We start from the raw sequence: 12,509 nt of genomic DNA, 5'->3' as shown, positions 1-12,509 counted from the left end.
TTCGTAAAAAATTATTTTAACTTAGATTATTTTTATTGAAATCGTGATTGCGCATGCGCTTTTCATTTTTGTTTTATGTAGTGTAAAATATAATAAACATGGCGTTTGAAACTTTTGTTAGTCTAACAGCGGTTGGTGGTTAAATTAGTTTAAAAAAACAACAATTTTAGTACCTTAATCGTGTAATAATTATTAGATATTTGAAGCAGAATGTAGTTAAGTACATAATAAAGTGACTTGGCATGGCCAGGCGTGTTAAGTCGTTCGATTCGTAATCCGAGGGTCGCGGGTTCGAATCCCGGTCGCGCCAAACATGCTCGCCCCTTCAGCCGTGGGGGTGTTATAATGTGACGGTCAATCCCACTACTTGTTGGTAAGAGTAGCCCAAGAGTTGGCGGTGGGTGGTGATGACTAGTCGCCTTCCCTCTCGTCTTACACTGCTAAATTAGGGACGGCTAGCGCAGATAACCCTCGAGTAGCTTTGCGCAAAATTCAAAACAAACACACATAATAAAGTTTACATCTGCCATTCCCCCCTCCCGTTAGTACAGCGGTAAGTCTACGGATTTACAATGCCAAAATGAGAGGTTCGATTCCCCTCGGTGGGCTCAGCAGATAGCACGATGTGGCTTTGCTATGAGAAAACGCATATATCCGACATTACACCTAGGTTATCTTAATTGTAACACTAGGTTTGCAAGTGTGTTCTTTTCTCGTACAACTCCAGAAAACATTTTTACTTTTGAGAAAATTGATGAAAGTGAATGAAAACAAATTGGAAAATAGAAGAAGAAAAAAGATTTTTTTGTATTCGAAGGGCACGTGCTCTGGGTGAGTCCATCAATAGGAGTTGAACGATAATCATAGCCGGTTGCCCTAGGTGACGAGCCTCACCATGACTGTACTTAATCTTTGGTTTCAATGCGTGTGGGTGGTCCGGCATGGCCAGGTTGGTTAAGACACTCAATTCGTAATCCGATGGTCGCGGGTTCGAATCCCCGTCACACCAATCATGTTCGCCCTTTCAGCCGTGAGGACGCTATAATGTTACGGTCAGTCTCACTATTCGTTGGTAAAAAAAAGAGTTGGCGATGGGTGGTGATGACTAGCTGCTTTTCCCTCTAGTCTTACACTGCTAAATTAGGGACGGCTAGCGCAGATAGCCCTCGAGTAGCTTTGCGCAAAATTCAAAAACAAAAACAAACAGTGCGCTGGGTGTGGATAGCACATTGTGTATTTTTATGTGTAACAACAAACAAATAAACAGAAGTGACAAAAAGTCGAGAAGTTAAAACTTTCATGTATAAACTGATCGGGAAACATCCATGGGTTGGCATAAACCAGAAACGAATGCTTTCTGTATGTAACGTGTTTCTGCATGACATCTTGATAACGTAACGCACACGTTGCTAATTTTGTTGTTTGTGTATTTTGTAGTTCTGATGCCACACCAGACGTAAAAGCTCCAATTAAAAGAAAATACACAAAAAAATCATACGTAGAAATGAAGGCTCTTCTGCCTCCAGAGGAAACCACAAGTTTAGGCCTACTTTCTCCAATCCTCTCATGTTTTCAAGGCATTGGAAGTAAGTATATCATTTATCTAGATTCTGTCATTAGCAGTTTAGGCCTACCGAGTAGTCCTAACTTGTGTAGTTTTAAAGTTTTTTTCTCTTTTACGTTGAGTTGGTAATCCGTAAGAACTGAACGTTGTACATTTTGTAAAATCAGTTATATGCTCTAGTCTGTAACATAACCTCACTTTACGTGACACGTGACTGTTCCAAAATATCCATTTTTCTTAATGAATTTTTAAGAGTTAATTTCGTGAATCTTGGAGTAATTTTAAAGGATGTAACGGCTCTTCATTAAAAAAAAAGTTTAAAAAGCTCGAAAAACTTCCCATAATTCTTTGAGATTATTAAGTGAAAGAAACAACACGCGCGGTAGACAACAAGGCTCGTGAAAAGTATTTCAAAATAGGTAAATTTAAACTCAGGAAATTGAAAACGACGTGAATGTTTCATAATAACTTATTTTTTTAATATGGTTGAGAGACTGTAGGACGAATGTTTGTTATAACTCCGAGAAGCATATTGTATTGTGTTAATTTCAGTCTATCTTCGTAACGTCTACGTGTGTTAAAAGACTTAGTGGACCTAAGACCTAAGCTCCTGCTTTCATACCCATAAGTACCGTTTATGCTTCCACAATTATTAAACTATTTTAAAAAGTAATATAGAATAGTATAACGGGTTACTAGAGTCTGTTTATTGTTTTACGTACTGTTATTTCACCACCGCTTCTTTCCCAAAAAGCGAAAACAAAACGTTTGCGTTGTTCTTTTTGAAAATTGTCCATTTTCTTCTTCTTATGAGATCCTTCAATTTTCTGTACACGTTATTGATCCAGTTATAATAGTGCTATAGCTTTGGAGTGCAATGTTATACTTGCTTGCATGACAGGTTTTCATCTCCGGATAGGTTCAGAATATATAATGACACGATTCTTGGATATCGAATTAACGCAACATAAATAGGAACTGGTTTCATGTGGGGTCGAATTGCAATTTGTCGTACTCTACTTAATGCAGATATTAACGTTCTGTGGATTCACGAAATCAAGACGAGAAGAAAATTCATACATTAATTATCGCAGTAAGAATACTAAAGTAAATAGAGAAAAAAGTTGTGTAACGTTTCTTAGTTAACTAGAAATGTCGGATTTACCAATAGTGAATAGCGTTACCCACGCGACTGGTTATTCTCACTTAACACTAGAGAGGTGGCAACTTCTAAATGCCATACATAATATGAGAACTGTCTATAGGTTTTTGTTAATATATGTTCCGTATTTTTTTTTTTGATATAAAATTTTTTTAAATTATTGCTGAAGCTCAGTGACGAAAAACAATTTAGTGACCGCGGGGCGTAGAAAACGGTAGACGGGCGTTTCGTCATAAAACATCAGATCAGCCCTCAGTCGTCACAGGTGAAAATTACAAGTAGTAGCAAGTATGAATCGAGTTGATAAAGCTGTCGTTGTTTTCATTTCAGTTAAGTCCACAGAACTTTTGGCTGGACAAAATGATCCCATCTTGAAGCCAGGTTCTTTCAAAGATCTAAACACCAAACCTATCGTAAAAAATGGGGTAAGTTTATAGTTTGAAATCTTTGCATGTTTTTGCACTGTTATGGAATTTTTAAAAACATTCTTTCATTATAAAATAAAAACAAATATTAATAATGCGAAAGCACGCTACAGTTTTATAGTAAGTGAAGTATATAGTTAGATATATGTATCTATAGAATGAAAAAGACACTGAGAATTGAATATTGGACTTGTATTTTATACATAAAACAGGAAGGGCTTTAGTGCGGCTTAGTGGTTAGTGCGCTGGACTGTGGATCTGAGGCCCTGTTACCGCCGAATTAAGTAATGCTCCTCACTTTGAAGTCGTGGGTGTGTTATAAGAGTGATGCCCAGATCACATTATTCGAATAAAGTAGCCCACTGGTTGGCGGTGGTTGCTATTGACTTTTTTTTTCAGTCAGCGAGCAGACATTTAAATGTTATGATTTTAGTCACTAGCTATGAACATAGGTATCCGTGGAGCTAAATTAAATAGGTTTTGCTTTAGTTTTAATTACCAGAACAGTCAGTTATTTGCTAGATAAGAGAGCGATATATTTTACCCAGTTGACTTTCACCAATATTGTTTCTTCGTGTAGTTTCGACACAGAATCCAATTCTATTTTGTGTTAACAGATTCGTTTAAAGTGCTGTTGAAAACAACCCAAATCCCTGATGTCTGATTAAAAAAAAAAAAGAATCCTTTCTATATCGAAAAATGCCTCTAAAAATTTTAAAGAAAGCAGGAGATGTGGCTCTCTTAAGTGAGAGAACTGGAAAACCAGTCTTTGTCACGGTTTTGGAGCGCGTGCTCAAAATGTCACGCGTTGAGCCTCGTGCGGTATGACGTCGATACGCGTGCTACCGATCCGTAGGCGTTGAAGGACATGGAACTAAGTAAGATTATGGTAGTTGGTGAGGTTACGTAATACTTTTGTGCGAAAGAGATTTGAATGAACAAAATTAAAAATGCAGTGAAACTATTTTAATATACTTCGAGTTATTAAATATATTGAACATAACAACTATAGAGTAATTTTAATAAAACAGGATGACATTACGGCAATTATTCAAATTTCGTTTTTCAGTTTTTTCTTTGTTTGGTCGGCCATTTAAAAAAATTAAACTTTAAAATCACAGTAATACTGATACCAAGAAAACACACAGAGGAAAAAAAAAGAAAGAAAGAGAGATAAAGCAACTGTGCAACTCAAACACCCTTAGAAGGTAGGCCTGGCCAGGTGGTTCGGACGCTCAACTTGCAATCTGAGGGTTACGGGTTCGAATCCCTGTCACACCAAACATGCTCACTCTTTCAACCGTGGGGGCGTTATAATATAACGGTTAATTCCACTATGCGTTGGTAAAAGAGTAGCCCAAGAGTTGGCGGTGGGTGGTGATGACTAACTACCTTCCCTCTAGTCTTTCACTGCTAAATTAGGAATGTCTAGCGCAGATAACTCTCGCGTAGCTTTGCGCGAAATTCAAAGCAAACAAACAAACGTTTTTACTCCAGTGTTATTAGGGTGAACTATTCCAATATTTATTTGAACTTAAATAATCATCTGAAATTTGTGGTGTTAAATCTGCCCACAGTTAAGCTGTGTTTATGTCACAGAAATTTATCTTATATTTATGAGTGTATATTTATAGTTGAAACTTGCGTCCTTTCATTCAGTCTCATGAAGACAATAGCAGGTTTTAATAACTCAAGTAATTAGTTTTCAAACTTTTATTAAGTTACCAAAGTTTGTTTTTTTTTAAACTGAATATCACAAATATATGTATATGTGTGTATCGTTTTATAAAGACTTTTTCAAACAAACCAGTTTTAAGTTATTATGTTGAATACTATGTCCAGATACATCAGAATGTACTGTAGTGTGCAATGAACTACACCTTTGTAACTTGTAGTGGTTTACTTTTGTAAATAATCTTTCTAGTTGCAATTGGCCATAAAATTCCAGAGAGACTTTCAAAGAACTATAACATGTTGCATTTTGTGAATTTTAAGAAAGCATGAATTAACCCTGAGGACGTTTTTTTCTTAACTTTTGTTTTTACACTGGTGACTACTGTTTAGTAATTCATATTAAAACTCTGCCATAGTGATGTTTTATTATTTATGTTAAAAACAAGACTCTGTATTTAATATTTATTTCCTTGTGAATACAGTAATCTTGTCTATATGTTAAAGATAATAACAGTGAGTTCACATACTATATTTGTACTGTTGACAGATTTAGAAAAGTAGTAATCTCTTAGTTAGTGTAAGCTTAAGACACTTTGTGCACTTCAGTATATACGTATCCAAATCAAAAGCTATTGCAACAGAATTTCCAAACTGCGTATTGCTTGTTTATCTAGTTGGAATAGACATTAAACGTCTGTTAAATGTAATAATGCTATAGTGTTTCTTCACTTGAGGGAACAAACTGAATTTCTGTGGTTGTTTCTCTTTGCAGGAAGGATTTTGTATTGTTTTATCATTGCAAGATGGGTCAACTTTGTATGTGACAAGTTCGATTTCCGCCATACTTGGCTATCCTAAGGTAGGATATGTAAAATTAACTAATCATCTTGCCTTCCTCTTATCCAATACATCTTACCAACTTTTAAATTGGAGGTTAAAGTTAGAGACTTCTGCAGAGGTTAATTTTGTATGGTAATTTTAAACAACTCCTTCCAAGAAGGAGAGAATGTAAGACAAATGTTAATTAAACTTGGTAATTTACCAGTGTATTTCATGTTAAAATACCCATGATAATATTACTTCAGACACCTAGTGTTGAAATAATGCACTTTCAGTTTTTTTTTTTTTAAACTTGTGAGAAACATAAACGAAAGACTAACAGAAAGTACATTCACGAGTACTTGAGATAAGAAGGAATTAAGGCTTTTTATTCTCTTCCCTTTAGGATATGCTAATCGGGCAGTGCTTCGTAAACTTTTTATATCCTAGAGACCAGGTTGTCTTTGCTAGTTATCTTACACAAGGATTGAATGCACATTTTACAGAGGGAAAGAAAGGTAACAGTTGCTTTGTTATTATGCATTATGTGTTTGTTTATTTCTTAGTGTTAACGATTATTGTGATTGTTGGTGAGAATCAAGGTACTGTATTTGCCTGGATACAGTTCACACTTTTATCATCTAAATACCTCCCAAAAAATTGACTGTCCATTATTAGTTCACGCATGTTAAATTTTGTTAGGTATTTTATAAGAAGTTACCATTGAAAATGGTCCTGCATGGCCAGGTGGGTTAAGGCATTCAACTTGTAATCTGAAGGTTGCAGGCTCGAATCCCCATCACATCAAACATGCTCGCCCTTTCAGCTGTTGGGGCATTATAATGTGACGATCAATCCCACTATTTGTTGGTAAAAGAGTAGTCCAAGAGTTTGTGGTGGGTGATGATGACTAGTTGCCTTCCCTCTAGTCTTACACTGTTAAATTAAGGATGGCTAGTGCAGATAGCCCTCGAGTAGATTTGAGCAAAATTCAAAACAAACAATACCACTGAAAATTATTAAGGTTTTATTTAAAAAAAAAAAAAAACGTTATGATGATAATATGCTGTTGGAATGGAAGAAGACAAAACAAATGTTCAAGGAAACAGATCTGATGATTGTGCCAGTTCTCACAAAGGGGAAGATTTTCAAAGATGAATAATATGTTTAGCGTGTTACGTGTTACCATGCATGTAATGTTCAATACATTTTGTAATAGTGACACAAAAAAGAAATGTCAGTGAAAGAAATTTAATATATCGATAGTTGTTTACTCTATTTAAATATTTTAATTTTTTATAAAGTATTAATTGTAATGGAAGTTTGGTAAAGTATATAATAAAAATAAAATGAACTATAACTGTACACTCAAAAAAATATCAGGACATTATCATTTAGCCTGTGGATGTATTAGAAGAAATTATCTGTAATGTGTATAATTGTGGTCTATTTTAGTATAATTACTTTAAATGCATTTTTCTTTCCAACATAAAATATAATATTTGGATAATCTCTAATTTTTAGTTGATCAATTTTGTATACAGTTTTTCAATTGGTAAAGGAAGTTAGGGGTTACAAAAGGTATGGCGTGCCTGTGGAGTGACAAAGCACTTGGTTGTTTTTGTGATTTTATTTTTAGGAGTTATCACATACTGTCAAGGAGTTACTAATTTTTGCAGTACTTATTTTATTAACACTTATTTCAGGTGCTTGTGAAAGTTCAAGTTTCTACTGCCGGATACGGTGAGTAATAATTTATTTTATTAGCTACACAATTGGAGAAACGAGTTATTATGACTTTTACTGTTTTAGAATGAAACATATATTTTAAAGTAATGTTCCTTACAAGTCAAGGAAATATTGAGTAAATTAGAAACTATAACAGTTGTCAAAACTGTAGTCAGGTAACAAGAAAAGTGGCAAATCAGCATAATTTAACATTGGTTTGTTAAATTTGTTTAAAATGATTGGTTGTAGGTAATTAAATATTACCTGATTGTAACAGAAAGAAAGTAGTGCACAATACGTACTGTTTGTAGCAGATGTGTGTAGAAATTTTATTAAGTGAAATTTTTACAGGAAGTATCAGGGCTTGAAATCTGGATATGGAGTCTCAGAAAAGAAACCCCAGTATCAACCTTTTCATACCATGTTACATGTCAAAGAGGTGTGTAATGACAGCACCTGTGTGGAAGAAAGTGATCGAGCCATGTGTCTTGTAGCAACGTTTGTGCCTGTGAAATCAGCCTATAATGGTAAGTTGCTTTAAAAGCTCTAGTGTGCACCTTGTAGCAATGGTTTGTCCTGTTGAATCAACCTAGAAGTGTAATTTGTTGAATCTTAAGTTAAAAATGTAGAACTAAAGCTATATTTATGTAATCTCCTGAAGAACTACATGATTTGCTTGAAACATTTAGCTCTCTGTCAAATTGTAACAGTTGTGCCTACAAAATGAGTTTTTGAGTCATGATGCTGTCTTTTACATAAATATTTGTACTTATAAAATTATGGTTTAAGAATTAATTTTTGAATTGTAGCAAGGTCATTGACATAAATATTTGTGCCTGTATAAATGTGGTTTAAGAATGAGTTGTTGACGTGGACTTTGGCATCAATATTTATGCTTTTAGAATATCATTTAAGAGTGAGTTGATGAATTGCAACTTTGTGTTTGGTGGCATCAGGTATGTGCAAAGTGCCAGCTTTACAAGTGAGTGTTTTTTAACACAACTATTTTATGAAAGTATGAAACTACTGTATAACTGAGGCATGATAAAGATGTATTCCAGAATTGTTGTTTTTCATCATCAGGAAACTATTTCACTAGTTTTTTTTTTCTCAATGGTTAAACAGTTTGTCACAATAGGAAGCATGCGTAAACTCAACTTGGGTAGGAATGTGAATTTTGTTTTCTTATCATTTAACAGTAACAGGAAAGTTGGAAGTGTTAATAACTTAGTCACTTATATTCCTTTATATAATGGTTAGCATATATAATGAAAGCTTTAAACATGGGTAATTGTTATTGCTTAATTTCTTAGCAGAAATTCGTTTCAAGATCTGGAGAGGTACTATAAGGATACATACTTAACTATTTTGTACAATAAAGACTTGGTGGCTTCAAAAAATTACTGGAAGGACTTAAATGTTTGTTCATTTTGTTTAACTGTGTGAAGAAAAAACCAGAAAAACTTACTTTCTATAGGTTTTATTTATATACAAAGTATTGATTGCCATTCTGGAGATTTAAAGGAATGTATCATTTTTTTTACCTTCAGTACCAGATGAAATTCCAACAATGTCATCCTTTTCTACCAGACACAGTATGGCTTGTTATTTCAGTCATGTTGATAGCAGGTAAGTTCAGCTATTGTACTGTTATATTATTTATTTTAGTGATTTGATTCAATAATGGCTTCTTCTGATAAATTAACTTAAATAACAATATGTTTCTGCAAGACCCCTGAAGAACGTGTGCAAGTTTATTGTGCGGATGAACCAAAATACTGTCTAAACAACAATTATTTCAAACTTGAGGGTTTTGGTGTTTTGATTTCTTTAAATAGATCTAATAAGTGATCTGGACTTAGCATTAATTATAACTGTATATCACCAGTTTCATTTTTTTTAATTTAAAGATATTGAATACCTAGATTAAAATAAAGTTAAATGTGTCGTGAATAAAGCATTTCATATTTTTCTGACCTCCTGATGAGTGCATCTAATAAATAAAATATTTTGTACGTGTATTTCAACAGTGCCATACCGTACTTAGGCTATGTCCCTCAGGACATGGTGGGAAACTCCGTGTTTGATTTCTATCATATGGATGACTTGCCACAGATGAAGGATATTTACGAACTAGGTTGGCATAATTATTACTAAGTTAACAAGAAAGTGTTAAGTGTCAGTTGTTATCTAGGTAATATAATTTATATATTTTTTCAGTGCTAAATTAGTTTTAAAATAAAAATTGCACTATGCCTAACCACATACTACTGGAAAGATGTCAGAGACATGTTGAGTCAAGTGTTGATATGATGGTATCTCTACCTTCTTTGTTAGTTCAGAGAAAAATGGTGATTAATTCAGTTGTTCTTAGTTCATAAGGGGAAAAAAACTTTTGAAAGTAAAAGCAAAATAATTATGATATCAAAATAAAAAGAATAGCTTGCAGTACTTTTTCACTTACCATAAAAATACCTGAGATTAACTGAAAAGTCTTCGTAAAGTGCAACAAAAATTGTAGAATAATTGGAATGAAATATTTATGGGAAAATATTTCATTGCATTTAGGAAATAATCTCCATGGGAAAAATTTATAAATGATTTTCTACCAAATTTTAAAAAATAAAATGATCGGTCAACATGTCATTTGTACAGGTTAACTGTGGTGCCCTGTGTGGTTCTGTTGTAACCTAATGGATAGTGGTTGTGCTTAGAAATTCTATTTCCTTTGGAAGTATTTATATTACTACATGATACCTGAGCTTTTGTCACCAGTTTTACTCTATGGCTTGAAATTGTAACTAAGATATGTATGTATATTGCAGCTATATGTATAATATTGTATTTTATAATTTAAGGTTTGGTAAGATGTTTATGAATAGCATGTTAGATACAAAATGTTTTTTGAGTATACATTAAACATGTCTTAAACTGTATAAGCACATTTTTGTATAACATTATTGTATGTAACTGTGTAAACTATATATATGGTATTTTGACACTTTTGTTGCCTTAAAAATTGTAATTATAACAACTGAGCAATTTTAAAGAAAAATGCCAGTGTATTATTCTACATATGTGATAATATATTTTCTGTCTTTCAGTTATGAAAGAGCAGGGTTGTCCATTTCGAAGCAAACCTTATCGGTTCAGGGTGTTTAACGGTTGTTACATCACCATGGAAACAGAATGGTCTTGTTTCATCAATCCCTGGACCAAGAAACTGGAATTTGTTGTAGGACAACATCGTGTCTTGAAGTGAGTTAAAATCATACTGGAAGAATATTTTAATATATACATATTGAAGATTCTAGTATCAGTATGCAATTCACCTTGTGTTGTCCAATTCTAAATTACCTAACATAGAATAGAAATTGCTTTTATTTCAATGGAAAATAAGCTAAACTTCTGGTGGAATGGGAGGGGCATTATACAGTGGAGCGCCATTAAGCCGCGGACCACTAAACCGCGAAATCGCTTAAGCCGCTGTAGCAAGTCTTGTGAGCGAGGATTATCGCGGCTCACTGCTAATTTAAGAACGGGTAAAAACGAGGATTACGAATTTAATCCTGGCTTTATAACTTCAAGGGGATATTTAAAAAGGATTTGCTTTAATTTGGGAAATAAATAAAATATATTACAATAGAAATCGACCGTTAATCTACCTTATCCGCTCTCTATGTCAGCTTTATGGAGGCCGCCATTGTTATCAAATCACACCTCTCCATACATTAAAGTTAATCCATGGTAAATACATGAAAAAAGTGATCAATAATTAAAGTATTATTTTTAATTCGATGATCTGATATAATGATCACGCAATGGCCCGGATGAGGCTCCTCGGCGGAGCTGTTGGCGACTTCGGCTTTTCAGTCACTAAGGTTTAAGCCGTGGACCACTTAAGCTGGGGTTAAGCAGGTTGACCCCCCAAATACCCTGGTTTAACGAAGCTCCACTGTATTTTACAAGCAATTCTATGTTTATAGGTGAAGTCTTCTACTTAAATTACTGCTCAGGAAATATTTCAAACTAAATAAAATATGCTGCAGACATGTTAGCATAACCCAATTTTAGTTTGGATTAGGGAAGGCTAGTACAAAATGGATATTTCAAGATTATAAGTGGCTATTCATGTGAATCTGAAAGGTCTTTATTCCTTTGGATACTCTAAATGGATTTATTAGACTTGATGTCTATAGCTGTTTGCTGAGATAAGTTGATTTACTCTGTGGTGTCACAAAAAACGTTTCTCTATAGTGCAAGAATTTCCTTGAATTTCCTACCTTAGTGACATCTGTGTGTACATCACCAAGCAAAATGTAGCTAATGGAAAAGTGCTAAAAATAAAAATAAAATCCTAACTCATTTTTTAATGAATAATTGACACCTTTGGAGAACTCACCTGAAATTAGTTCCACACTCAAAGGGTTAATACTGACTGATCTTACATTACACAAAGTAGTGATGACACTACATGCCTATAAGACAAACTTGTAGTGCAAAATTTTCGTAGCAGTTATGAGCAATAGGATGTTAAGAGCAATACTATTCAGTACAGTTTGTTGTCCCCCCCGCCATGTTGACACAGCAGTAACTCTGCATGCTTATGATGCTAAAAATCAGGTTCTGTTAACCATGGAGGCAGAATAAAAATAACCCATGATGTAGCTTTCAGTTTACACAACCAAACCAGTAGAGTTTGTTGCAAGAAACATGAAGTAATAGAATGACTTTCCAGTGTACAGCAGTATTACATGGTGTCCATTAAGTTGGAATCAATATAAAGATATTTCATTTAAAGACATAGTTACAACATCTGTTTAAAGTGGCCATCATCAAGTATAAAACATGTTTGTAAATGATGCAGCATGAATAATTTCCAACATTTCAGCATTGATAGATGCAACTGTCTGCATGATTCTATCCTTAAAATGATGCAAGCTTGTAATTTTCACAAAATAAACTTTTGATTTTAAACAATTCTGTACAGCAAAATGCATGAGATTCAGATTGGGTGAGCTTGAGCCCATTCTGTGATTCCCGACTCCTCTTCAGTTCATCAGATGAGGAAAATTGTTATCCAACCAGTCTGAAACAGGAATTTCATAATGCAGATGTGCACTGTCTTGCACGTAAA

At 34.1% G+C, this 12,509-nt stretch overlaps 1 protein-coding gene across 15 annotated transcripts in view; it reads left to right on the top strand.

Annotated features, from left to right (window-relative positions):
• The window catches only part of LOC143254331 (uncharacterized), a 115,648-nt gene that overhangs the window by 77,569 nt on the left and 25,570 nt on the right, over nt 1-12,509 (top strand). For all 15 annotated transcript variants that reach the window (XM_076509327.1, XM_076509336.1, XM_076509339.1 and 12 more), the window contains 9 exons: nt 1,438-1,586; nt 3,057-3,151; nt 5,598-5,684; nt 6,051-6,162; nt 7,351-7,387; nt 7,724-7,899; nt 8,923-9,001; nt 9,403-9,509; nt 10,477-10,630. In XM_076509327.1, the coding sequence (XP_076365442.1) occupies nt 1,438-1,586; nt 3,057-3,151; nt 5,598-5,684; nt 6,051-6,162; nt 7,351-7,387; nt 7,724-7,899; nt 8,923-9,001; nt 9,403-9,509; nt 10,477-10,630 (996 nt within the window). The remainder of the gene's footprint in view (nt 1-1,437; nt 1,587-3,056; nt 3,152-5,597; nt 5,685-6,050; nt 6,163-7,350; nt 7,388-7,723; nt 7,900-8,922; nt 9,002-9,402; nt 9,510-10,476; nt 10,631-12,509) is intronic.

This window comes from Tachypleus tridentatus, chromosome 6 (assembly GCF_004210375.1).
Source record: "Tachypleus tridentatus isolate NWPU-2018 chromosome 6, ASM421037v1, whole genome shotgun sequence".
NCBI classification, from domain to species: Eukaryota; Metazoa; Arthropoda; class Merostomata; order Xiphosura; family Limulidae; genus Tachypleus; species Tachypleus tridentatus.
Note: the sequence above shows the minus strand (reverse complement) of the source record. Positions and strands in the feature narration are given on the sequence as shown.